Below are 27945 nucleotides of genomic sequence, written 5' to 3' on the forward strand. Positions count from 1 at the left end.
CATGTATCTACCACAAATCTCCCAGCTGTAATAGCCTTATTGCTCTCAGGATTTCAGGGAATAAAAACAAGTATTTAAGAACTGTCAAGAGCTAAACTGTTAGCTAATGTTAGCTAGCCTCTGTTCTGTTAGCTCTGATAACCTATCTGGTTTTTCTTTGTAGCGAAATGGATGGACCAAGGAATGAAATAAAGAATGAGGCCGGCACAAAGCTTATTTCATAACTTCTTTTTCTTATATATTTATATAGCAGTTGTTTTATGGTCAGTGGTTGAGATCTAACAGGTCATAATTACACTGGAATGAAACATTGCTTGTTGGGCGACTGTAAAAAGGCATTAGTAGGGACACTTGGCTCTCACAGGTGCCAAACCACTCCTTAAAAATATCTCCAAAGGAATACACTCTAAGGCATTGGCAGATAACACACGGACAATATAAAGCTTGAAGACAAAGCGAAACAAGAAGAACACATACTGCAAGTGCAAGCATCATGACAGGAGTCCGTCGTTTCAATAGTCTCGCATCGAAGTCTTGTGTTTGAGTCCAGATGAAGAGGGAGCCTCCCTCGTCATCATTTGTGCGTCACAGAACTGTATATAAATAATAAGTACAGAGCACAGAATACACACTGGAACAAACTTAGTGCTATCTCTGCATTCAGACCTCCATCGATCACAAGGGCAAGTCTGACTTTCTGTTTTGCCCAGTGTTGGATGGAGGAAATAGCTTCCGGAGTGTCAAACCTGCAGTCCAGCCCGTCTCCTTTTCATGAGACAGCTTTAGTGTCAGCTTTAGTGAATCCTGGTTGGTCTGATTCCCTCTCTTTTTGGCATGAAATGGTAGAATCTAGAGCAAGTTTTTTTTTCTTGATACTGGCATCTTAAATCCCAAACTATCTGACTCTTCTTATAAACAAAACTTCATACCTCAACAGTCTTGACCAGTTGCAGTGACAGTTTTCTCCCATGTTGTGTGAACTCATCGCAAGGCTACACCAGGCAGCCAATCATCGGGCACGTTGACATTTTCATAGATGATCTGATCATGAAGCACTCGACTGTTGAAGCACCATCTAGGAGTCGAGGGGAACCGGAGAGTACATGGAAGCAAGGACCTTTGTGTCCAGTAAAATCACAATTTATAGAACTGATTAAATCCAAAAATGTAACCAACTAAAACTGGTATATCCACGGATAAATTAATGTCTTTGTGGTGCTTGTGTACAAGAGCCATCATGAACTTCATTGATGCAAGCATGGCCACCATTTGATTGAAATGTGACCAAATGGAGCCCATTTTTCATCCGCCCCTGACAGGAAGCTTGACGGGAACATACAACAACCATCTCCAACTACTGACATACACAACACCTTAAATACGACTGGAAACGAACCAGAATGTGAAATCGGTCAAAATGCGCGAAAACAAGTATATCGGAGTGAAATATGTTTAATACAAAAACCAAGTTCTACGTAGCAGTTCTTTGCTTTTGATTTTATGTATCTTGATCTCTCATATCAAGGTGCAGTCAGCACCAGCATGTGCAAAGTCACTGTTTTCTCCAGCAAGTATGTACCAAAGTCCAGGAAAACGGAGCGATGGCTGGGACAAAACTAAATAAATACTAAATAAATAATATCTATGTATATATGACTCTATACAGTAGTAATATTTATTCATTAACTTATGAAGTTCATTTATTTATGTGTTGATTTAGTTTTGTCCTAAATGTTCCTCCGTGAATCCAGCTGCCCGTTGGATTCAAACAGTGACAGACTGGGCTACTTGTGTAATGTGATCAGTTCATTTTCACCTGCCTCCTCTCTGTAGTAAATTATAATCGACTGTGTGTCACTCCTCTTCTTCCTCTTCCTCCTCTTCTTCCTCTTCCTCCTCCTCTTCTTCTTCCTCCTCTTCCTCCTCCTCCTCCTCTTCAAGATATTCCACGCCCCCCTCCTCCATCACCGCCTCTCCGTCCTCTTCATGACTATCTGATTTCTGATCCTCTTCTACTGACTCCTCGTCAACTTCCGCCAGCAGGTCCTCCTCGTCTTCATCCCTCTCCTCCTCGTAAGAGGAGATCGGCGAGTAGTGCGGGAGGTCAAACACGTGTGGGCTGCTGGGAGCATTGGAGCTGCTGGGCGGAGGCGAGGCGGCAGGCGCGGAGACAGGAATAGTTATGGGTACCGGGATGGAAAAAGCAGGAAGTGACTCGGAAGCACACATGCCAGCGCCGGCGCTGATGTCCTGGACCCTCTTCGTGGTCTTGTTCACACTGGTGGTAGTGTTAGAAGCAACAGAGGGGATGATGGCCATCCCCAAACCTGAGGTCAGTGATCTGGACTGGGGTGTGTACTCCCGGATCTCCCCGGGTTCCAGCGGGTCGGGCCCACAAGGGTCATGTTCACTGCAGCACAGCTTGCCGTCCAGCTTGGAGATGAAGAGCAGGCCTTCGCGGTGCTGGCTGCAGTAGGAGCTGGGGCACATCTCACAGAAGGACGCTGCATCCTTGCCACATATATCACACTGGTGCCAAGGACATTCCCAGCGACCTAACAATGAATTTACAAACAAGAATGTCAGGTAAAAAACTAAAGCAAGTGGGAAAATCTGACTTAGCATTCAAATTTGAATCTGTGAAACTTAAGCTGTTCAGAGCAGCTAGCAGTAAACACCTAGAGTCACATCAGATTCTGCTCTCATATGGAGCTGCTTACCAACAGAAAACTGTAACAGTTCTTGTCAGGTGTTTCCAATGAGAAATGAATAGATCAAAATAATGTGAACAGGTGTTTTGAAGTGTTTTTCTCTTCTTTACTCTTCTCTCTCGTACTCTTGGACTTAACACCCAGAGCTGGCAAAAACTGACATTACCATCATGTTTGACAGATTTCCACATGAAAGGTTACTGTGCTGATGCGAAGCCACCGACCTGCTGGCCTCTTGGTGAGGTTGAGACAGTCGGCGTGGTAAACTTTGGGACAGCCAGGTTTCTTGCAGGAAACCATCTGTCCTCCGTCTCCGCAGCTGAAACACTCGTCCTCTCTTTCTTTGGTCACCACGACCTTCTTCCTCCTCCTGCCGTGGCCCCTCCTCTTCAGTTTACGACCTTTGTCGTCGGATGGAGGAGGGTTGTTCTGGTTTGGAAAGGAGGAAAGTGATTTAGCGATGACTTCTCAAGAAGTGTTCTGACCCAACTCGTACCTCAGACGTTTAACCAAATATGTGTCCCTCCACTCACCTTTGGCCTGACGCCGAGGAAGCCGCTGCAGTTTGGTGCGCCACATTTACAGACCGTTTTCCCGTTCCCCAAACACTCCAGGTTGTAGTTGAAAGTGAGCTCTGTTCCTGAACACACGCGCACACACATAACTGAAAGGAGGCAGCAACACTGGAACACACACACTTCTCTTGGACTAATTCATACTGTTGAAGCCTTGTTTTTTTGCGAAGCAGCGTACCTGCAGCGACGTCAACGAGAGCGAACAGTCCCACCCGGGTGTCTCCGCTCACCGTCCACTTCTGCGTCTCACAGTTCGGCTGACAGCAGTGGTTCATGAAGCGAGCCTCGTTCCCCTTCGGCCCGGCATCGATGATTCGATCCTAACACACAAACTCTCTCCAATAAGAAATTCAGGTGGTTCGACTTGTGCGCAGTTGAGTCTGATACCCATTTGATAATTTCATGCCCAGTGTGGCGTGAAAGGTGCTGTGGGAGTTTTACTTTAAACGAGGCAGGAGATGGAAATTGTTAGTGGGATTTTGGTGGATAACAGACATCTCAGAATCAGGTCTGGTTCTGGAGAAAAGTCACTCACTGGCAGCCTTGAAATCCATGGTTGGTACCTTAACCTTTAAGCCAGTGGCAGTGGCCTCAGACAGTCTCTGGAATTTCCTCCTTTGGACCCCATGGTATCATATTGTGTGGTATCATAAATACATCATATCAGATTGTATCATATTGTATCATACCCTATTGTATCATATTGTATGGTATCGTGAATATATCAGATCAGATCATATCTATATTGCATGGTATTATACTGTATCATATTGTATCCTACCATATTTCTATCGTATTGTATTATACTGTATCATATTGTATCCTACCATATTTCTATCGTATTGTATTATATTGTATCAAGTCGTATTATATTGGATCGTATCATATCATATTGGATCGTAACATATGTCTATTGTACCGTATCACATTATATTGTATCATTTCATTAGTATCGTATTTCTTTGAGTGCACGCATGTACATACGGACACCCCAAAAAACATACTGACTCAAGCCTCGACTGTAGGGTTACATATTTTTTTTGATTGCTCTCAAAAAACAGAATTCTGATTGTTTTTTTGCTGACCAGATTTAATACAATAATTGACTGAATGGGAAACACACGCTCATTGAATTCTGTTGATCTTGTTTTGAACATACATTCATTTCCAAACACACACACGCACGCACACACACACACACACACACACACACACACACACACACACACACACACACACACACACACACACACACACGCTCTCTCTCTCTCTCTCTGAGCTGTACCTTGTCCAGAGTCAGCATGTAGAAGTTACAGATGTCATTCTCCTGGGCGTGTCTGATCCTCGACCTGCACTCCTCTTCATCGATCACCTCCCCGACGTACTCACTCACAAACTGACCCTGAGAGGAAAACATTCATTATTTAGCCCGATCCAGTCCCAGTGAGCACCAACCGCACAGCCGTCAGAAACACTGGCAAAGCAGCGCAGTTACCTTCTTGATGTCGTGGACACAGCGGAGCCCCCAGCCTCGAGACAGCGTCCTGAAGATCTCCACCTGGCTGTACTGACGCTTGGTGAACGCCTGGTTGAGGCACCGCTCACCCGCCGGGCAAACCTGCAAGTTCAGAGGATCAAAGTCAAGCTGTAGGTGACAGCAACACATATATAATCCATCTATAAAATGTTTCTGACACATTTTGTGAGCGGGACGGAGGAATTTCTGTACCTGTGGGTGACATTCGTACAGCAGCATGCGGTTGATGCACTCGGAGTCCATCCCACACGGGCTCTCGTCTGTCGCCTTACAGTTACAGCGTGGGATCTCTGATAGGTCGGCTGTGAAGATCTGAACCTTTCCTATTGGCCGATTCACCTAGATGATTCAGAAAGCTGGAATGAAACATGAACTCTTCTCCAGAATGTTTAGTGTTGACTTGGATGATGTTTTATGTTGAAGAGTGTCATCAGTGTATCGGCAGTAGAGTATGTTGCGCAACTGGCTGAGGATGGAGCCTTGGGGGACTCCACCAGATAAATTGGTTGAAGACGAGGTTAAACGGACAAAAAGATTCTATTTCTGTGATATGAAGTAACTAGCTCAAGTCAGTGCCACCAACACCAACTGTAAATTCAATTAGGAAGACAACATTTTGTATCTAAAACAACACTGTCCCAATCGAACAAAGCCATAACTCTTCTCCCTCACCTTTATATGTTTGTATGGAGGAGGCTTCCTGTCGTTCTTCCTGTCCTCTTGAAGCTGCCGAAGCTCCTTCTCTGCCTGCAGTTCACGAAATCGAACAGCCGCCTCCTCCAAGGCTGAAGACGGAGATCAACAGTGGAATGTCATCAAATCAGTTAGAAACTGACGACACAACCAACAAAGACACTTCAACTGTCACTTTGAGGTGAACTGTGCTTGCCAGTGTTTTTGTTGCAAACTAGCTTACAAGCATTTACATTGAGATATTTGAATGAACTGTCAAATGTCTGTCATATTTTATGACAGAATCACCAGCAAAAAAATAAAATGAATCAAAGTAAAAACCCACCAACAGTGATTACAGTGATTCAGTTTTTTTGTGTGAAGTAAACCCTCCTTAATGACTATAAGTAAACTAAATTGGTGATTTCTTCAACATCTTTCTACAGACGTTGCTATACAAGTGATGTCTTAATGGGGAACCAAGTAAATACAGATTTGTAATGTGAGTATGAAGTTATTTCCTATATGGTAAAATGGCAAATGGTCAAAACACTTTATAATACTTGCCATATTCACCCATCCACACACACACACACTCATACTCTGATGGTGGAGGATGCCATGCAAGGCTCCAACTGCTCATCAGGAGCAATTTGGGGTTCAGTATCTTGCTCAAGGACACTTCGCCGTGTAGCTGGCGGGAGCCGGGATTTGAACACTACAGCCGCCTATAGTTGTGTTACACCCAGAATATATTTTTTGATAATGTAATTATTATTACTTAGCATGCTGATAGACTCCTCCGTTAATACAGGTACATGCCTCCCTTTGCAGCAGGACGTTCTTTAAGCTGCATTGAAATGTTGTCTTTGAAAGGCTTAATGCCAATCAATGTGGACAGAGGCAGAAAACTGCAAAAATACATTATGAAAATTGTTATATCTATCTTTTCTTTCAATGGATTTTGACTTTTGGATTTTCTGGGTTAGGGTTAGGGTTCTGATCACGGGAGTCAGAGACAATCTTGCATAACTGCCACTGGAATCGTAATATTAATGTTGCCTTAGCTTTATCTACAACTGTGCAGAAAGTGTGTTTAAACAGAATGAATAGACATGCCTCAAAGCTCTGAAATATTCGGTACAGCTCTACAGACAAAATAAGAATATTATCTTAGTTTACTGAACGGTCAATAAAGAAATGCAAGTGCCCTCTGCTAAATCAGAGGGCAAACTACCTCAAAACTATTCTGCTGTACTTGTAGACTGTCATTTTTAGTAATTTTTGACATTTTCAAATAATTCATTACAGTTTGAATATTAACTTTTACCCCTATGTTTGACCAAAACTAAATAGTGACGGTCCTAGTTGAGAGAGACATTTTGCTGGCTACCTTTCTTGTAGGTGGCATCAACACCTTTCCCCATCTTTTCCTTGCTGTTGGCATCCACGTCCATATAAGGGAAGACTCTAGCCTGGTAGGTCCACAGGTAGTCGTTGGAGCCAAAGAAGTGAACGGGGAACTCCCCGACATCGTGCCTCATCCGCTGGATGTTCTCTGGGATCGTCTTGGGATGGCTGACCTCTGCGGGCCACCACCTTTACAGAGCAGGAGAGGAACAAAGCAGCAAAGGTAAACTGCACAACAAAGCATCTGGGGACAGATCAGATATCTGTCTCTGCCTAACTTGTGTCTGTGTTGGAGGTTTGGGAAAAGTGGTAAAGTTACTGGAAGAGACTAATCATCCAATTAGTTGATATAAAACATCTAAAGCATATATCATACTGTTCTCATGATAGGAGACTATATATTGCCTTAGATTTTGGATATCATTATATAATGATATCTACATTACTGAGGATTATTCATGAAAAATCTTATTTGGTGAAAGAATCAACAGTCATCCCGAAGATATTGTCACAACTCAAATATTGGGGTATGCAATTAGACAGTCCTAATGTCCTAGAAATTATAAAGTGCTCCTTTAAAGATATTTCAACAGATCAAGATATTTCTCGATATTTCCACATAGCCTAAAATATCCCAGCATAATTCTAAGGCCATGAACAAAGACCCTTGTCCTCAGATGACCACTGACCTGTACCGCCCAACCTTCACCCACAGGATGTCCTTGAAGCGAGGTTTCTTCCCAGCCTTGCAGTCGTTGCAGTACCAGCTGCCTTTTGGCATTTCGATGTTAAGACACTCGCGGTGGAACGCAGCGGGACATGACTCGCAGCAAAGCAGGCTGCCCCCTGGAGCACAGGAGGAGGAACAGCATGTTAGTGACCGCATGTGACGGATGGCTGGCTCGTGGATGCCTTGTGCCTCTTTTAGCTCATTACTTTTCTTTTAGAGAACTAAAAGTTTGATACCACTCTCATGGTTGTATCGTAAGTATGACGCTACAGTATGCAGCTGTTTCACTTAGCTTAGCAGGAAAAGTGGAAAAAAGGGGAAAAGGCTAGCTCGGCTCTGTCCAATGGTAACAAGATCCTCAAACTAGCATCTCTCAAGCCTGCTAATTAGACAGTCCATTTTTGTTGATTTGATTGTATATAGACAGAGCTTTAAACATTACAAGAAATCTAATAAGCATATCTCCCAAAACATCAGCATTAAGTGACTGCCTTTGGGTCAGATTCAGGCTAAAAGTTCATTAGTTGTACTCTTGGACAGGGGCTGAAGTTATTCCAAACATCCTTAAAGTCGTACCTTCAGTGCAGACGAAGCACCAGCTGACGTTGACGTGTTCGTGGTTCTTGACACCGCGGCGTGGGGCGAAGTGGTTGGGACAGATGATGCTGTTGTTGGACAGAACAACACATCCCGCCGCCATGCACAGGTCCGTGGCGTGATAGGCAACCGGGCAGCGCACACATCGTACCAGACGACCTGCAGTCAACACAAAACAACAGCCGCACAGTTCGAACAAGGCTGCCGCACTAAAGAAATCACACGGAATGATCTGAGTGTCCTCTGGTTTACCTTTAGCGATGTTGGAGCTGTTGGGGTTGGCGATGAAGCAGGTGAGACAGACGTGGATGGAGCAGCGGAATCCTCGGTTCACAGGTGCCGTCGGGGCGAAGTTGGCGATACACTCCCCGTGGTAAAACTTCCCGCATACAGGAATCATACAGCGCCGCACATCCTCACTGCGCTTTTTACATACGAAGCAGGTGTGGATGCCTGAGAGAAAAAGTATGAATCATCACCTCTTGTACCTGATGTTTTTACTTAAATCCAGAGATCCATTAGCAATAAAAATCTTTCTTACATTTAAACACCCACCACCCCCTGACCTTACCTACCAACATTTTTATCTCTGTAGAAAAAATAATACAAGCAATAATAATAAATAAGATGACGTTCAGCAGCATCATAAATATAAAAAGTGGCAACACAGACTTTTGGGCCACAAAGTTGGATTATTTTCACACTGCAGATTAACAGACGTACCTGATTTGCACTCAGGACAGACAAACTTCCCTTTAGGGGCCTCGGCCAGAGAGATGCAGGGCAGGTGAAAAGCTCCACAGCACTGACCCTCACAGAGCAGCAGCTCCCCTGTCTTCTCACACACCTGGAACAACAAACACAGCCTGCTATGAAACACATGATATGATGACATGATTAATAACAACATAAGATAATAAGACAAGCTCTGTAAGAATGAAGAAAAACACAATGGAAACAAAATAAAATGGAAGAATTATCAATTCAGGAGAAAGACATTCTGAAAAATGTGTTTTAATATCGATGATACTGCATAAACAAATAACAGAGTCCGGCTGTTTCCAACATTCCCATGAGGAGTTAAATCCTTAACACACCCACAGTATCACCAGCAGTTCAGCATCCTAAAGAAAAGCTTTCTGCTAGATCACAGCTCAGAAAGCTTCTGAAAGAGGATGCAAAAAAAAAACAAAAAAAAACTTTCACTGACTGTAAACTGGACCTTCCAGTGAAACTCACCTGACATATGTTCTCCTTCATGGAGGCAGGGCCTCCTCGGTCCCCGATGATCTTTCTCGAAGGTAAAAGTAGGTCATCACACAGCGACAAGTCGTCCTTCATAGAGGAGAAGCTCTGATCCAGGCTGGACTGGTCACCCTGAGGGGATGAGGGAAGAAAAAATTAAGTATGAAATAAGTATAACAGACCTGTGCCCGTGCTTATCAAGCATCCCCGGCACAACCTAAAACACTCCTCCCTCAGGACTGAGAGGTATTCATGAGGCATCTTTCTGACAACTGCTAGTGGTGTGTCGGTCACGAACGAATCACTTCAAAGGAACGACTCTGTAACACAAATGAACTGAACTGATTCCACGTTTCACTTCTCTCTCGTTCGTTCTGTCGTTCTCACAGACTAGTCGGTGTGTTGTTCACTGTTTAGTTATCAGAGTGGTGAGGAGGACTGAGAGCCGGCCAATCATATGCTGAGTCTAGGACACTGTTGTCGAATTTTAACCAATGAGAAACAGGAAAGCCTAGCAACCGTTTCCATGAAAAAAACCAAACATTTAATTTCGTTCGTAGCTCATCATTCTCGTTCGTTCACTGATTCCTCTCCTGGCATTCTCGTTCAGTCAGTCACTCGTTCTTTGCTTGCAGGCTTTAGCTGTTAACTGTTGTGTTGTCTAAAAGTACACATAATCACAAAGTTGCAGCTATGTATTTGCCCTGAACTACAGTGTTGTGTTGACCGTTAGCACAATCATTTGAGAACGAGGAGCTGAGAACTGTGCATTACACGATTCACCGCTAAACATTGTTGTGCCGGAAACGCGACCGAACAAACGAACGACATGAACGATTCTTCCGGCCGAACTGACCAACGGGAACTTTTTAAAATATTTTTGGGGTGTGGATAAAACAAGTCACTTGCAGATGTAATCTTGGGCTTTGGGAAACACTGATCAAACATTTTCACCATTTCGGGCAATTTATCCGCCAAACAACTCATTATACAATTAAGAATAGAATCGACAATGAAAATAATCTTTAATAACAGCCTTACTGGCTTTAGCCATACATGTGTAGAATTTAAAATATTAGATAATATGATTCAGCTGTGTGACTGTCCACGGTATGTCTTCAATATAGCTCCACAATTGGCTATTTCATACAAGCTTGTTTACTTGCAGCTCTCCATTACGACCTCCGGAGCAGTAGGACCCCTCTTTAGTTTCATTTGTTGATGAAAAAAACTATTGGTTGTAAAGGAATCTTCCCTGTTTTAAATCAGCATTGTCCCTGCTATTTTGTGTCATAAAAATCATATCTTCATTAGTCGTCAACATGTCATTATCTTTGTTTGAACGCCATCTTCTGGTGACTCCTGACAGGTTTGGACACAAATATTAGCCATGTAGGACTCATCCCCTCAGTCAAGAGGGTTGATGACTTCTTTTTACTTCCAGGCCTTAAAGTCGTACCAAATTATTTACATTTTTGGCCAATTAGAGAATTATTTCCTCTTCTGAAAGGGCCGATAAATATGGCTCCTGATATCAAATTCAAAGTAAAAGAGGCAGATAAAATCATCTTGAGCAGTTTGTGAAGCACAAACTAGATATCTTTACTCAAACAACCAAACAAAAAATCACTATATACAGAATGAACAGAAAAAGCAAAGTTGGCTGACCTCTGAGTCTGCTGTGTCCTTTTTGACCTCTTCAGATTTATCGTTCTCTGCTTCAGGAGCATCTTTGTCTGCTGAAGCTTTCTCCACCTGGCCGGGTTCGGGGGGAGCCGGCGAGACAGTGGAGACTGCGGGAGAGCTGGGAGGAGGATCCGTCTGGACGGGGGGCGCTGGGGCAGAGGTGGAAATCTCTGTTGTTGTCGGTGTGGCGCTGGACGCTGTGGGCTGCTTACTCTTTGATTTTAAAGGCGGCGCTGCAGAATCTGTGAATAAGAAAGACGCTGGAATAAAACCCCTGGCAAAACAACAAAGTGAAATCTCAACACTGCGTGGAAGTTTAAATTATTGAATTCTCTTAGATTCTAGGTCATTTTATATTGTTTCTTATGAGAAGCACGACCATTTTTCTGACTGGAAATCCAACCGAATATTTCTTTAACTTTCTACAATTGGGACACAGGACGTGTCACAATTAAATAAAGGTAAGGCACGTAATCATGGTGAGTTACTCTCCAGTACAAAAAATGCTGCTGTAAGATGATACACCAACCTGATTGAGGGGCAGGATTTGAATTGTTCTTCAGTGTTTTGACCTGTGGCAAGAGAAACAATATCAAAAACTGTTCGCATCAAACCGACAGCATTAAAATACCCTTCTGACACGAGACAATAACCTTTTTTTTTTCTCATCTTCACGGCTGCTGACCCACATCTGTTCCTCAACTTCACCTCACTGAGGGCATGTGGTGACTTGTCTGTACAACAAGCCATTCTGTCCTGTATTCCACGTTATTTGAATGTTGTTGCAGAATTGAAGTACAATATGTTTTGTTTTGTGCATTAGTTAATACAAACCCCTCTCCCCTAAAGGATGTTTAGACTAAAATGGTCCTAAAAAAAATCTGGTTTACGGACCTTCTCCATAACATGCAGCTGGGACCCTAATGTAATTGTAACTTTAAGATGAACACAGTTTTATCTCTGTTATGCAAGTTTTGATTTAAAAAATACAATATCTAAACCAGAAAATAAAAGTTAACATTGTAAACACACAAACACACATAAAAAACAATAAAAAGAACAGTTATTGTGGTCCAGCAAACTAGCCATATTGGATGCATATAGCAATATCTTAATTATGAACTTCATAATGATGTCCACGATAAACGTCAGGTGTAATTTTTGAATGTCACTGCTTGATCTCAGATTCATATTACCTTTAGAGTAGCCTCAGCTAAACTGGTAACATTCAATAACATGAATTACAAAGGGCAGCAAGCTGCGTGTTTTGTAGACTGTTTCCTTTACTTTAAGTGTAATTTTCATATTGACTAATTTAAAGTATAAATTATTTATCTGTGTTCTTCAGAATGTATGTTTTGTTATTCATATAGTGCTAAAACAAAGTGTGATGTATTGACAATTAAATATGCAACATTTGATTCTTTGTGAAGCTGTTGAGTGATTGTTGCTACTGTGTGACTAAACTCACAGCCCTGACAGAAGATTTATTTATTGTAGAGCTGGTGTATTGCACTACATTGGGCTGTAAACGGTATAAATTAACACACACACACACACACACACACACACGAAGAGTACCTTCTTCTTGGGGCCAATTGAAGCTTCTGCCTCCAGACAGTACTCCAAGATCTTCTGAGTGGGTTTCCGCTTCCTCTTCCTTCCCAGCACAGGAGCGTTTCCTGTGAATCAAATGTCACATAAAATAACTCAAAATATTAAACAAACATTTCATGCGGCTTCCTTGAATCAACACAAAGGGAAAAGAAGAGTGTGAAATTTCATTTTTTGATTGGTCAGTAGGCTGATAATTTGTTTTTCTTCAACCACTTCAGCCAACTTCTTGATGGAAGGGATTTTTTGTACTCTTACCAGTCTAAAGATGTGTTTTTCTGGTGTCCACATACCTTTGGACATTTACTGTACTGACGCTTATCCAGAAAACTTACATTGTCCTGACAGTCTTTTTAACTTGCAGTCAAGCTCCAAAGAAAGACACACAAACACAGCCTTACCGGTGTCTTTGACGAGGGCTTCTGACAGCGAAGGATCAGCTTCAGGGGGAGGTGTAAGCGTATCTATGGAAAGCACAGGTGCATCTTGAGGGGACGTGTTTTCAGTGCTGGGAATTTGTAGTTCAGAGGGCGTCGTTGCAGCAATTTCCTCGGGAGGCGGTGTCTGTATTTCAGGAAGCAAGTTCAAGGATGGGTGGTCATGCGTGTCCTTGACTGATCCCGGGGGTTCCGACACGGGGGTAATAATGGGCTGAGTGACCTGAGAAAAACAAATTATGTCAGTTCATTGCCAATCCAAAATAACAAGGTTTCAAAAAGTGATGCTGAATGCTCAATGCCATAGTATCATGCAAAAAGTTGGAACAGATCTTACATTGTATCATTTTTACCTTTCCAATCAACTGGAGAGGCTTTTTGTTTTTCTTCCTTGTGGAGAAAATCTGATCGTACTCTTCAGTCCATTCAATCAGCCTCTTGCTTGGTTTTCTTATTCGCTTATGCACTGAAAAACATATGTAAGAAAATACTAGCTTTTTAAAATTTCTGTTGTTTATAGTTGTTACACACATTTTCCAATGATAAAATGGCCACTTACCACCGGCAAAAACTGTAATGCTCAAACTCTTTGATTTTCAGATTTATCAATACTAGTGCATTGCCCAGAGGAAGCATGTATTCCTATAGAAAAATGGGAGGTTAAGTAGCTTTTTCATGGATGGCCAAATGAGGTTGTGTTTGAAGGTGGGACGTCAGGGATGTAATTGGCTGTTTTTGACTACTTTTGATTATACCATTATATTTCACCTTAAAAACTATTTACCTTTCCTTGTTTGGTGTCATTATTTTCAGCACAACCTCACATGTGTGACTGTACAGTTATTTTTTCATTTTGACATACTATATTAACACAATGGACCTAAAATCACAAAATAACATAAAATCAGAGGAGGAAAAAGTTAGAGTTTTTTACTGTGTTTTTTACTGTGAAAACCACAATATGTTTAATGAACCAATTGCATTAGTTATAATGCAAATATAAATTGTTTTTTGCTAAATTTGTGCATAAGTTTTTGAAATGTACAAAGTTGTAACTATTTACATTTAAATGCAGACAATGCCTCAGGCTCAGTGCTCCTCAGCTCATTCCTGCCTGTTCCACATTCAGCAGCCTCCCCCTTGTTTTGACTCACAACACAAAAAAAAGAATACACTACACACTAAACACACTACACTAAACACTATATAACATAGTAACTATACACTCCAAACACGCTATACGTCACAAATCTCTCAACTCTCAAAACTCGCCATCTCTGTCGCTGTCTGCATCACCACCGGCGTCCCTCACACAACTTCCCTGTTCCTCAGCAACCAAACTTGCTGCTTGCAGACACTTTCGTGACAAAAGCCCTTTTTTACCATTTCTTCCTGCACCAGACACAAAGCAAACGTGACAGCAATGTTCGCGAAAAAGCTTGGCGGACATTATTAACCCTACGTCCGGTTTTGGACGTGCCAGTGCGTCCGCTCCGTCGACTTGGGAGGTAGGCCATGTAGGGGTGGGCTAGCAGCTAGCTACACACGAACATCCACAGATTCTGATTCCACTTTGTTGTACTCCGGATCTCCTCAGACCGGAACAGACTCGGTCCGGACTTGTTTAGTCTCATTAATCCACAACAGTCAGTTTGGATGCACAGAACGGGACCGAACCACTGGCAAAATCCCGGTCCAGCTCGCTCTGCTGCAGGTATGAATCCACTTGTTTCTTAAGGTATGTCGTGGGTTTGAGCTCTGCAGTGATTGGCTCTGGTGCGCACCTGGCTATGGTGTGCAGTGATTGGCTCTGGTGCGCACGTGACTATGGTGGCTATGGTTGACAATGCTAGCGGAATTCGTAAAGCATTTATGAAATAATTTATTAACAATATCATTGTAGTCCAGACAAATGCGACGTTGCACACCCTTGAACCACGCAGCAGCCATGTTGAAACTCTCAGATCAGTGTGATCCTGATCTGCAGAGATATTTGAGGCACACATACACAGACATACACACACAGACAGACAGAGATTCCTTGCTTTTATAGAGAGATTATCATTTGTAACCTGTTTAAAAGAGGCTCTTTTCAACCATTTGCTGCAATTAACATGTATAAATCCCTTTATTTTTTGCCATTTGAGAGCGGATTGTGACGTGATCTGAACAATTAGACCCTCCCCATCTCTCTTCCTCGTTGCCTATAAAAGCTTTTTGAAAAAGTTTTTGAATGCTGCTGTGGCTGTGAACTTTTTTCTTCTCATCTCAGATTTTCCCCAACAGTCCAACGGATGTGACTTTTTGAATGTTCCAGTGCATCTCTCCGCTCTGCCTACAAAGAGCAACAGTAGCTAATATTCAGATTTTTTTAGAAATGGAGCCCGCTAACATAAACAAAGCAGCACACCACAACACAGGAGTTCCACAGAGCAGTTACTTGTTGTTGATGTTAACTGTTCCATTGGGGACCTTTAGCATGTTTGAGTTGTCCTGTTGGACTAGGCCATTTTACGCCTATCAGCCATTCAGGAATACATATTTTCCATATCCAAGTTGCATTAAGTAGATTAGTAAAAGTAATTAAATCTTCAGTTACAGTTTACCAGGAAGAAGACCCCCGGATTAACAAACCGAAGAGCTAAGAGCTGCTAGCTTGTTTGCTGTGCCATTAGAGACTAAGTTAGGGTAACCTGTCATTTTAAATTGATAGCTTAGGGAGGAGAACGCCGCCTGAAATAGGTGCCAAACAGCAGACTTACAACAACAACAACAACAGCCTACAAATGGTAAGTCAGACTGGTTGTGATGTTGATTCATTTTCATTCCACAAATTATGGTGATTAAACCAGTCTCCTTACTGGTTTAATCGACCCTGCTTCCCTTCTTTACGCTAGGTTTTACTACTTGACAACCTGCTGCTAATCTGTATTCAACCATGGTGCTACTGGTAGTACAATAACCTCAGAAATACAGTAACCTTAGAAATATGAAGTCAGGGCTGGGAATTACTTTATACTGTAGACTGCTTTCCAGTAGCCATTGTTAGACATGGTGAGCAACACCAGTTGATGCCAGTAAAATGCTCAAACGCTGTCGTTACTTTGGATCAGGTCCACTAACAGAAATGGCTGGGCTTCTGAGAGGGTCAAGTGAATGGGCCCAGATCTGTTTTACTTATATCAACACGTGTGTCTCTCCTTTAGATAAACATCTTGGCTGTAATCAGTGTCACATGCAGTGGTGGCTCTTGCATTGGCTCATGGCTTGTAACATTAGCCAAACATAAGTAATGTTAGCCTCATGGTTACTGTTGTCTCTTCAGCCTGGTTGGGAGAAGCTTTCTGAGGTGACTGGTTTAACAGTAAACCCCTCAATAGATTGAAGCAACATTTACCATTTGTATAAAGAAAAAACTATTACCAAGAGTATATATATATATAAAAAAAAAACAACAAACAAACAAACATGCCAAAGTCCTCAATTTCATTATATGCATGGAGGGCTCAAAAGTGTCACCAGCAAACCAATCCATCATTACCATAACCATTATTTCCAGAGGAGGAAGTGGGTCATCTTCCATTGAGTCCACCATGTTATACCGCCATGTTTCTACAGCAGCCCAGAATGCACAAACCAAACAGGCAAGGGGTATGTCGTTGGTTGGTTAATCCTAAAGACTTGAATGAGTTATTACTTTGAGAAAATGTATATTTGATGCAAGTTGGACCAAATTTGTTGGCCAAACTACAATAATTTGAGTTGCTTTTTAAGCACTGACTTGCACCTGGCACAATTATCTCAATGGAAGGTATCTCTATTCTTATGTGCCCCTCTGATGTTCCTCAATCATATTATCAAACTGATTGGTATGCTGTTCGTGTACACAATATGATCAACTTGAAAGTTTGGCATTTTCAGCTCTTTGTGCATGTTTTACAAATAATTTGGGGGGATCTGGATCAGACTGTGCTTTACTATTTAGGGCAGACCCTAAACTTGACTGTTCTTACCTGTTGCAGCCTTGTCACCTTCTCCAGCACTTCGCATCAAGCTTGTGTTAACCTCAGTGCGGTCTGTAACAAGACCATTCAGCTGTTCCTGGCGCAGCGTAGTGTTGAATCCTCTCTGCTCCAAAGGCACCATGTTCTGTAGGTTCTCATTTACTCTGCTCCACCTATTCTTCTTCCCCTCTCCAACCACTCGTTCACCACCTCCTCCTGTCTGCTTCTCCCAGCCGCTGGGCTGGATTTCCAACAGGGACTGGACACTAGAATCCAATCCTGATGAAGAGTCCGTTGCTGGCAAGGATTCCAGTCCTGGAAAACCAGGTCCAGACCTGGCAGGACGACAAGGCACTTTGCGGTTGGCTTTCTTTTTAAACCCAGTGGTGCTGCCCCTTCTGTGGTAGGGCCTCTTGGATATCCGACATGTGCTGACTCCACTGTGTTTGATTTTGTCTGGACTTGAATTGTCTTTAATATGTTCAATTTGTTTATCTTGACCAGCAGTTGTAGCCTCCCCAGGCATCACTAAGGGTTCCTCCTTCACATGTGCACTTGGTGGCCCAATTTCCAGTTCTAAGGGAGTCCCCTCCCGCTCTCTAGTGTCATGCAAGTCCTTTAGCATCATGAGAAAAGTGCTGAACTTGTAGTTGGTGTCTGCTTTGAAAGAGATGGGCTTACCATCGCCCTCATTTGTCAAGGACTGGAAGGATACCTCCTCCACATTTTTAAAGGCATTCATAAAAGAAAATGGCGAGGAAGGTAATGATGAGGGGCCTATGTCAGAGGAGTGATCTTCATTCTTTGCTTTTACCCGGGAAGTGAGGGGTATAAAGTCCATTGGTGGGGTTGAGGATATTGAGAGGTCTTCATCCTCGCTCTTGACTTCAGTTTCAAAGTCAGCGGAATTTGAAAACACCACGGAAGGGGTGCTACAGCTAGAGGAGGTGTCCTGATCATGCTTGCCATTGTCTTTACAGGGAGATTTAAGAGCTTTTGTTTTAGTGCAACTTTCCTGTTTGGTCTCATGATTCCAAGTGGAGTTACGCGCATTGTGGCCCACAAGTTTCTCAGCTTTTCTGGGGGGATTCAAGAGTTCTTTCTTTTCAACATCCTTTCGTGCTCTTTCACGCTTCTTTTGTTCTGCCTCCCGCATGGCCTTTAAGGCTCTGGTCATCAGCCGATTGCTGGCTGGGAGGTGGGCAGGCTGCTCAGGTAGTCGGATTTTATTCACTTTATCTGGAACTTGCTTTGATTTGTGGATTACTTTCTTGGATTTCTCAGAAGACAGGCCTTCGGGTACATTTGCCTTCCTACATTCTGAATTCCCATGCCGATGAGAAGGTGAAGGAGTTCTATTAAAAACTGTACTAGATGTAATTTTTTGCTGTGAGCTACCAAGCTGATCAGAAGAAAGGCATGTTACTTTGGAGTCAGAAGTCGTTTTACCTTCTGGCCTGTCTGATTGGTTAGAGGATGGGTTAGTCTCCTTGCTTGGGTTCACATTTAAAACAGGTATCCTTTCTGATTCCAGGTTACCCAACTCACTGGAGGCAACGGTGGTTTTCTCTTGTGATGATTCCGACGACAGACGAAGAATACCAGTCCCACCACTTGCTTTTAACTTCTTAACTGATAGCTTTATGGGTTCTGAACTGGATTCTTTATCGACTGAGACACTTGCCTTGCTGTCCATGCAATTTGACTGTTTAGAGGACTTTTTAGAAGCATTAATATCTTGTTTTTTATCATTCTTTGTAGATCCAGGATGGTCAGTGGTACTGGAGTTTAGGAACTTCTTTCCCTTTATGTCCTTGCGTATTAATTTGACAAAGGGCAGCCTACACTTGGAGGCAAGATTGGTTTGCTTTTCTGGCCTTGCTAATTGGTTAGTAGTGGATGCTAGATACTTACTTTCTTTTTCTTCTGCTTTGCCTGAAATCCTGTCAATTACATCAACCTCTGTATTAACTCTCAAGTCAGAATTTTCTTTTTGACTGACACTCTCTGAAAACCTTGACTGGTCATTGCAGTTGACAGTCATGCTGGGCTCTAAAGCCTTTTTAACATCTGAGCTACCTAACTGGTCAGACGCTGTGCCCGTCACAGTGTCAGTTGTGTTGCTGATTGTATGTCTGCCCTTTGAATACCCACACCTGTCAGAGGGCACAGCAGCCTCAACAGAGACCAGGGACGATCCTGACTGGTAATTGGGACAGCCAGTTGTACCAAAAGGCCTATTAGCAACTGAGCTGTTTGTACACTTCAAATATCCTGACTCTTCAGATGGCAGAACAGTTTCAGCAGGTACCAGAGTCTTATGCTTGTCTGACAACCCTGACTGGTCAGTGGGCCCACCACAAGAGGAGGAGCCACCAGGTAGCAGTGTCTTCTTACTTACTACAGATGAGTTCTTCTTCTTACAGGGCACCTTACTAAAGAGAGTGCGGTCTGGCATTGGACTGGTTGTTTTAGGTCGTCTGTCTTTGCCTGATTTGCTGAACCAAAGACCAGTCTGAATCTCTGGCTGCTTCTTCACCTCTCTGACAACTGTGACAGATGGCTGAGTTGTTAATACCTTGGACTGACGCTCCAGCGCTTTAGGACACAAAATCTTCGGGACTGAGTCGAGGTCAGAATATGGGCACTCTCCATTGTCTCTCTCAGAGTGGTCAGACCTACTTTGCAACGTCTTTTTAGAATGTTTACTATTAATTTCCTTTGACGATTTACTTGGTTTCTTCTTGCCAGATGATTTCTTTAAAGTGCTTGGCTTTGCTGGAGTTGTTATTTGTGATGACACTTCATGGGATGAAATGGATCCATTTGTCAAGTGTGATGTCTCAGGACAGGTTGGTGAAGGAGGGGGAGGCAAGATTGTATCAGCCTTGTTTACTCTCTCCGGTGTGGAATTGCTATGGAAGGCATCATCTATGGATGATGGAATGAAGGGAGCCATTTTGGGTCTCTCTTGGAGAACAGATTCAGCTTCTGCCACGCTGGATTTCCAAGAATTCTGAAAACGCTTTGGAATCTGTGGAAAAGTCAAACATAATAGTTTACCAGCAAATTTGCTCAAAATCACCATTGTAACTTAAGCAATTGCTGAACAAGGATGTTTTAAAGAGAAGGGACAATATTTTGCTGTTGTTTGCTGTTGCGTACCAACTTTCTTTTATTGTCCAATGCGATGAGCGATGATTTATTTTTTTGAAGGCGTGCAACTCAAAAAACTCTCGAAAAACTATTAAAATAGTAATTACAGTGTATTTGTGGTTCTGCTCCTTTTGCTTCCCCCGCCGACGCAGTAGGGAGAGTTGTTCGAATTCAAACCCTCCATGAAAAACATGAGTTGATTTTTCTTCCACCCAGGTTTGCTCCGTAGGTTCCCCAAACGTCCTGACATGGTAGAGCCGACCGGGCCGCTCGCTGGGCTCTAAGACAACAATAGACATCAGCCTCAATCTCATGAGACACAAATTAAAACTACATCATCTTGCAGAGGTAGTACAAGAGAGCATCGACTCGGCTTTGATATCCCAGAGAACAGAACTCTCTGACTGCATCACTGCTAATTATCAACTGATAAGTGGACTGTAGTGTGCATTTGTTCTTACAGTAAATGTCTATGTGATTAATTAGAACATTTTGTAGAAAATCTGCAAAACTGAAACTTAAAGGGTAACTCCACCAATTTTACAGCTTACATTAGACATTTACAGGTCTAGATGAGTACCACTGCATAGTAGACATAAGGATAAAACAAGAAAAGACAACAGTGTTTGTGACCTGACTTATCTCATTTGCTAATATTTTGAAAACTTTTCTGGCATGAAGGTTGTCTCCTCTTGGCAAACTGACCTAAAACAGCACATGGCATGTCAGTAATTGCATGTTTTACTAAATGAAACAGCTTACAACATAATAACTACACATTTTCACAGGTCTTTTCTCAACATCCTATCTTATGTCCAAATTTATTTTCTCAAACAGTGTTTTAATCAGCTTCTTAATGTACTGTTAATAAAAAAAATTTATGACACAAGACAGCGCTGCAATCATCATTTGGGGATGTTAATCAACTGATGACCAAAATAATCCTTGGAGCACTTCTCACTGCTGAAAGCGACAGGTAAGTCAGTTCCAGTCCCACCTTTCACTCTGTGATAGAATCCCTCTGCAGGGTCAACGATCACCTCACAGGGCCACCATGGTCTTCGGTTGAACTTCGCCCAAATAACTTCCCCCTCTAAAAACTTCACAGGCGGCAAAGACTTTTTCTTGAGGCTGCTCTGCTGTTGACAACATAACAATGGAAGAAAAAACTGCAGTGAGATCTATGAAAATTAGTGGGAAGACAACCTGCCGAGGCTTGGTGTTTGCCTGAGCAATTACAGCAGGAAATGTGAACCTGTGATTAAAATACAATCAGTATCTCCTCACCCCCATGCCCGCAGAAATTTGGGTGAATTTTTGTAGTCCACAAAACAGTTCTGGAGCTTCACAGCAAAACAGTGTCTCAGCTTTCTCCTAAAAAAAATGAAGTAGCAGGACTTGTTTTAAAATGTAGAAAAAAAACCCCCAAAACATTACATGGTTCACGACAGCTTGTCCAGCGTAATCCAAGTCTCTATGAGCCCCAAGATCCCAAATCGATTTGACAAGTTGTTACCGAATCACGTTTTAAAGCTGAACTCTTCGCTGCAGCTGCAAAGCTAAAAGCGCTCAGGCACCCATTTGTCCGTGGATCAAGTGTGTCTATGACAATGTCTTTTCAAATCTATTTGAGATCTCAGCACTTCCGGACACTTAGGACAAGCTTTATGGAGCCATTTAAGGTTTTTATGTTGTTGTTGTTTTTTTTTAAATAGCACATGTCCCCATCTACGTCAGTTCTTTAGAAAGCTGCAACTCTGTTCTGCTGTGAAGCTCTAGAAATGTTTTGTAGACTAGAAAACTTTGCTTGACTTTCCACCAGCTTAGGGGTGAGCAGACAGTGACTGAATTTCCTTTCATAGCTTTCTGTATTCAGTGCTGAATAGTGTGATTGAAAGTGATTGTCTTTTGAAAACACCACGGGAGGAGTGCTACAACTAGAGGAGGTGTAAATGTAGCATGAAAATTCATGCTCCGATATTTTGGCTTGCTTTTCATCAAAAAGATTTACTTGACTCAACAGAGCAAAGACAAAATGTGAACTGCTGTTTGCTTAAAATCATCTGCTCTACGTATTCCTAAATTTTATCTTCTGTCACATTTGTGGATGTGCAGTTCTTTCACACATGTAAAACTGCGTGAAAAGGTTTGTCACTTTTATGCTCTGTCTATAATGAGTCAAAGCCTTCAGTTTCTGACCAACAATGTTCTCTTCTGTCTTTTTATGAGCTCTAATTTAAGCTTGTCTTCTCTTGTTCCAGAACAGGATTCCAGCCACAACACAAATCACTGCACAGGAGAAAAAATATATCACAAACCCGGCACCATTATTATATCCTTTCTGTGAATGGGATAAACTGCTCACAGCAGGTTGAGTGGACTGGTGGGATACATGAGCAGGCCTGAGTACTGGCATGTAGGAACTGCCAGAGGGGTAATACTGGCTGTTAGCTATGATGTAATCCAAGCATTTTAAAGGAATAGTTCAACATTTGGATGTATGTTTATTTCTAAATATTCACCCTTACATGAAGCAACAGCTAATCGTCAATTAGCTCATCTTAGTATTAAAACAGGAAGCAGGAAAGAAAGGGAATCAAATACTTTGGAACTACAGCCCCTAGGATTTCTGCAGGGAAGTAAACAGATGTGCCATGGAGTCAGTTAGTAGGCTGTAACATTAGCCCATATTCTTGATCCTATATCTGTTTAAAGAATTTCAAATGATCCATTTATTAGCAGTTCCTGTTTACATTGCACCCATAGATGTACAGACACATATACTGGAATGCTGAGATACTGAGAAAAGATGTCCTTGGTTGTAGCTAGCTACCGTTAGCTGATTGCTCATGGCTCAGTTAGCCATCGAGCCAGAGGATCAAGAGTTTGCCTAGATCGGAATCCCAGATGACGGGGGATGTCATCAATGGGCGACGGGGGCCCAGCTCAACTGGGGTTAGCAGCCTGAGAGTGAACGTGGTTGGACACCAGACTGAAGTAGTGGGGATACAATGAGGAGGTGACTGACAGTGGCTCTGTACTGTGACCTATGGGATGAGGAGACATAGCAGGTAGGTACAAGAGACGTGAATTGGTAGAAGAGAGAATCAGCAGCCAGAGTATCTTCACATTTTACTCTGTGAATTGGGGATTATTTTAACCAAACCACTTGTTTATGTTGCGTTTGGGTGTGTTTATGAGTTTAATGAGGCAATTAAACTCATCTTAGTTTGGTTACATAGAGAAATTTGAACATTTTAAACATTTCAAACTAAAGTTCTGGCCATATCTTACTAATTGCTCCTTTAAGGGTTTCCATGAGCAGCCACTGCTACATCTGCAACTGCTGCCCATGAAGATGACAGGGCCAAATCCTGCCACTAATCCTGCCCAATAATTAACTTGTAAACTAAAGTTTTACCAACAGCAGAGTTACGGTCGTGGAGTTGTGTCTTGTGTGCACACATCCATTATTTACAATGACCCCTGTTCTGTAATGACCGGTGAAAGTGAGATGTTTAGTATTCCAGGTCTTGTGCAGGGTTCGTATGAGAAGGTATTCTAGTACCACAACAAATACTTTCTAATCAGGTGAGTTTCAGTCCTCCCTTAAGGCAAATTTTTGGAATTTTACTATTATTACTCCCTCTAGACCAGAAAATAAAGCTGTTGTTATTATTGGAAAAACTCAAAAGCCTCTTGTGGCAAGTTTACTGAGGGTAATAAGGGTAGAACTTGCCATTGAATTCCTTAAGGAACTATCCCCGAGCAGGAACAGCTCGGTGTCGCTGTCCCACTCGTCATCTGAGCCGTCCCAGTATCTCCTGCGCTGACCCGAGGACTGGGACCGGGTGACGACCTTCGCTGAAGACAGAGTGGCCTTCGATTCTGTGTTTAAGTTTCCAGGAGTGGACTGGAGAATATTCCTCGGCGTCTCGTCTTTGTCCTGCAAGTTTCCGGCAGGTGACACAGTCTCCCGGTCTTCATCATCGTCCTCAAACAAAGAGGATTCGAAGTGGAGGAAGCCGTTAGCGAAGGGGCTGTTGCTGTCGAGAGAGAAGGCCGGGCTAGGCGGGCCTGAGAAACAACTTTCCATCTTTTTCTCTGAGACGACAGGATCGCTCCGATTGGTCGTCGGTGCATCTCGACTTCTAGGTAGCTTTTGTCCAGCGGGGGGTTTACCAAAGCTCTCCTCCCTGCTTGTGTTCTTGGTGCTAGAGTAATCACTGCTAGTGCAATCAGCCCAGGAGTCCCTTTCGGACGCCTTCCCCCTCTCCTTCTTATTCACCCCCCACTCCCAGCTCCTCTCCGGCTCCCTCAGTGGCAGCACCAGGTCGGGCTGGCTCACCATGGTGGTGAGATGTTGCAGCCTCCTGAGAGGACTGTAGGAGGACGAGGAGGAGGAAGAGGAGTGGTCCGTCTGTGCAAATCCGTAGACTGATGCATGCTTGTAGGAGGAGGCGGCGGCAGACATGGTTAGGCCGATCCTGTGGTCATTGTGTCTGGAGGAGCAGGAGTGGGTGGAGAGGTCACGGCCGGGGGTCAAAGGGCAGCTGGACTGATGAGTGTCCCTGCCAGGGCCTGCGTAAGGCCCACTCATGCTGGCATGATCCCTCCCTGAAACATGAGCAGAAAATGATCAGTGAGGGGCCAAAATTATTGAGATCAGAATATTGCAAGTTTGGAATATTTTAAAACAGAAACATGCATATTTTCCTGTGTTACGACTCGTTATAATATGCCCGTGGGTCTACAGAAGTCAGTTGTGATTTTATTATATTTCCTATCATCCTATCAACAATATCGATGCTGTGAGGAATTACACGTTTTGTTTTTGTTTTTAGCATTTCGTCTTCCCACAATCGGCCACAACACCGCTGCAGCTTATCTAAAGTTGTCCCGGGCAGCTGGTAATGAGATATTTTTCAAAGTGTCAAGAGGAAAGGCGAAGCTCAGACATCAAATCCGTGCACACAACAACAATCCATCTTCACCTGATGTTAAATAAAACGTAAACAGACTCACGGATGTCGAGCGGATCGACCTAATGTGACATTTTTTGGAGGGGAGAGACTCTGCGCAAACACCGCAGCCTCGCTGTAAAGCCTCTGGTGAAAGATTATCGCGATATGACGAAAATGACATCAAGTACGATAAGGTCAGCAGCCTGTAAACTCACACACACACACATGCAGCACACACACACATCAAAGCCGGAGATATGATTACAGCGCGTCACGTCAAAATCCACCGGATGGAAACACGCCGGCGCTGTGACCACCAACTGGAATTAAAATGGACCCGCGCGTGCGCGCGCGTGTGCATGGGTGCGTGTGTATGTCGATGTGTGCAACTGCATGTGTGTGTGTGTGTGTGTGAGCGAGAGAGACGCTTTACAGTGGCTCCACGATTTGCACGAAAAACGCATGAACGCAACACAACACGAGACGGCGACGCAAAAACAAGTTCACCTACACACACTGACACGCACACGGACGCACACACAGTTCCACAGGCTTCCCTCCCCGACGGATGCAGGCTATGTGCATCAAACAGCTAAATCACGCACAAAACGCAGAATGACACGGGATCTGTCGCGAGAATCTTACCATTCCGGTGTCGGCCACTGCGAACGTGACCCTCAACCCGCTCATTTTGGCGTTTAAATGTGCCAATTTCCAATTTTTTGAAAGCGGATGGGGAGAGTCCCAGCGGCAATACTACTAGGCCTGGATCCTGTGAAACGTACTCACTCACTCCCCCCCCTCCTCCCTCCTCCTCCTCCTCCTCCTCCTCTCTACATGCGCTAAAGCCTGGTCCAGCGGCCCCTGGAATAGAAATTCAGGCGTGCTGTGCTCCTCCAGCGACACTCCCCCTTTTGCTTTGTGATAACTGCAACTTTATAATTCGCCGTCTTTGGATTTCTGCTCTGTTTCCTGCCTGCAGACTCTGCCTGCCCCCTTTGAAAGTCTCTCGCTCTGCTGTGCGCACTGCCAGTCGTCACCACTGCCTCCCTCCCCAGCCCGGTCCACAGCGTGGAGCACAGAAGGGGCCGTAAATCTCCTCTTCAAGAAAAAAAAAAAATTAATAATTTTTCTTTAGGTGACAGCCTGAAAGAAAAAAAAAAAACAGTAGGAAAAAAAAAAGAAAGAAAACGACCACGCGACACCTCCAAGAATCGCCCCGCCCTCTCCTTAATTACAAGCATCAATTATTAACCTAACCCGGGCTGCCATCACCAGTGACATGTCACATGCCAAACTTGTGCCAACATCTCCTCCACCAAACACCCCGACACGCACTTGCGCCTGGAGATGATGAGACGAGAATGCAAAACAAATGAAGTCATTCAGGAAAATGTCCACCACGCCTGAGAAGAAATGGTGCGGCAGCAGCAGCAGCAGCAGCAGTAGAAGAAGAAGGCTACCCGGAAAAACAGATGGGTTTCCTTTTCCCTGAGACGAGTTGCTGCTCTGTAGTCTCTGGCTGCACACCCGGTCCCTTCAAAATGGAGTCCTCCAGCCTTAGAGGAGTAAAAAAAAAAAAAAAAAAAAAAAAAAAAACAGGCCACAAAGTGTTAATACATACTCGATATAAAGTTCACCCAGCCACGGAGAAACTGAGCCTCAAAGCGCACCTCTGCTGTGCTCTGGATGGGCTTCTGGAGGCTGTTTGGGTCTTGAATCAGCCATGCCACGACAGGAACATTTTTCTTGACATGCTATGCCTCCCAAAGTCACTGTCTTATGAGCGTTTTCTGCCACGACAGGGGGGACTGAGGCACAGTTGTGTGTGTGTGTGCGTGCGTGTGTGTGTGCCCAAACGCGTCTGACAGCAAAAAACAGAAAAACAAAAATAACACAACATTCAATGGCACTCAAAGCGTCGTGTGTGCTGCTCTGGTTTCTGTTGGAGGAGAAAACAGACCGTCAGCTTTTCTGTTTTTCAGAAACGAAGGGGTGAGAGCTGAAAAACAACTGCAGCTCTCGGCCGGAGCTGAGCTGAGCATGAGAGTCATGCGAGATTTCAGCTCTGGTGGGCTTGATTTTATGGGTGAGGAAATGTGCAGATTTGGAGACGACATGTCTTTGGGGGACACGGAGGGCGGGTATGAGGACAAGGGGGGCTGTTTCAGGTGTAAAAATACCACCTCAGCTCAGCACGCACATACACACACACTCCTCTCTTATCACCGGGAGGCGATGTGGAATCGGCGCTGGTGATCGACACGGTCGCCACCCTCCTCTCCTCTCCACTCTGAAGATTCATCCACGAACAAGTGGCATTAAGAGCAGCACGAAGCACGCTTGTGACAGTGGTGGTCCCACAGAAATGGACGAGTCTCTGCAGAATTGTTTAATGTGAATGTTTTAGGTGTAATGCGCTCGGTGAGTCCACTGTCAGCTCCCCACTTCCCCCCGGTGTTTCCTCTCCCCCACCCCTCTCAAGCTGAGACGGAAACACGGAGCATTTGAAATGCCTTTTTTGTGCCTTTCAGACTCGATTCTAGCAGAAAAGCGTTTGGTGAGAATGAGAGAGAGAGAGACACTTGTGGAGACAGACAGGGGAGA

At 43.6% G+C, this 27945-nt stretch overlaps 1 protein-coding gene across 7 annotated transcripts; it reads right to left on the reverse strand.

Moving 5' to 3' along the window:
* Positions 1-213: 213 nt before the first annotated feature.
* nsd1b (nuclear receptor binding SET domain protein 1b) lies at positions 214-27267 on the reverse strand. Of its 7 annotated transcripts, none has more exons than XM_037118715.1 (24): positions 26963-27267; positions 24114-24991; positions 21372-21513; positions 20482-20654; positions 17228-20252; positions 13568-13680; positions 13179-13437; positions 12745-12845; positions 11693-11735; positions 11146-11405; positions 9472-9609; positions 8956-9079; positions 8485-8685; positions 8212-8391; positions 7595-7751; positions 6889-7094; positions 5496-5608; positions 5016-5162; positions 4782-4904; positions 4572-4688; positions 3465-3606; positions 3245-3351; positions 2936-3140; positions 214-2555 (listed from the first exon to the last, which is right to left on the reverse strand). In XM_037118715.1, the coding sequence occupies exons 2-24, from the start codon at positions 24972-24974 to the stop codon at positions 1855-1857; spliced, it is 7638 nt and encodes a 2545-aa protein (XP_036974610.1). In that variant the 5' UTR covers positions 24975-24991; positions 26963-27267; the 3' UTR covers positions 214-1854. The 7 variants fall into 7 exon arrangements, with proteins under 7 accessions (XP_036974610.1, XP_036974611.1, XP_036974613.1 ...); XM_037118716.1 differs by lacking the exon at positions 26963-27267 and adding an exon at positions 26802-26897; XM_037118718.1 differs by lacking the exon at positions 26963-27267 and adding an exon at positions 26677-26803.
* Positions 27268-27945: the final 678 nt, after the last annotated feature.

This window comes from Acanthopagrus latus, chromosome 13 (assembly GCF_904848185.1).
Source record: "Acanthopagrus latus isolate v.2019 chromosome 13, fAcaLat1.1, whole genome shotgun sequence".
In the NCBI taxonomy this organism is placed as follows: domain Eukaryota; kingdom Metazoa; phylum Chordata; class Actinopteri; order Spariformes; family Sparidae; genus Acanthopagrus; species Acanthopagrus latus.

Excerpts from the sequence above, each read along its gene's own strand:
- nsd1b (XM_037118715.1), bottom strand. The coding sequence starts at position 24,974 with ATGAGTGGGCCTTACGCAGGCCCTGGCAGGGACACTCATCAGTCCAGC. Across the intron at positions 7,752-8,211 it reads GTGCTTCGTCTGCACTGAAG|GGGGCAGCCTGCTTTGCTGC; the intron begins GTACGACTTTAA and ends CCTGTGCTCCAG. Across the intron at positions 3,352-3,464 it reads TCTCGTTGACGTCGCTGCAG|GAACAGAGCTCACTTTCAAC; the intron begins GTACGCTGCTTC and ends GCGTGTGTTCAG.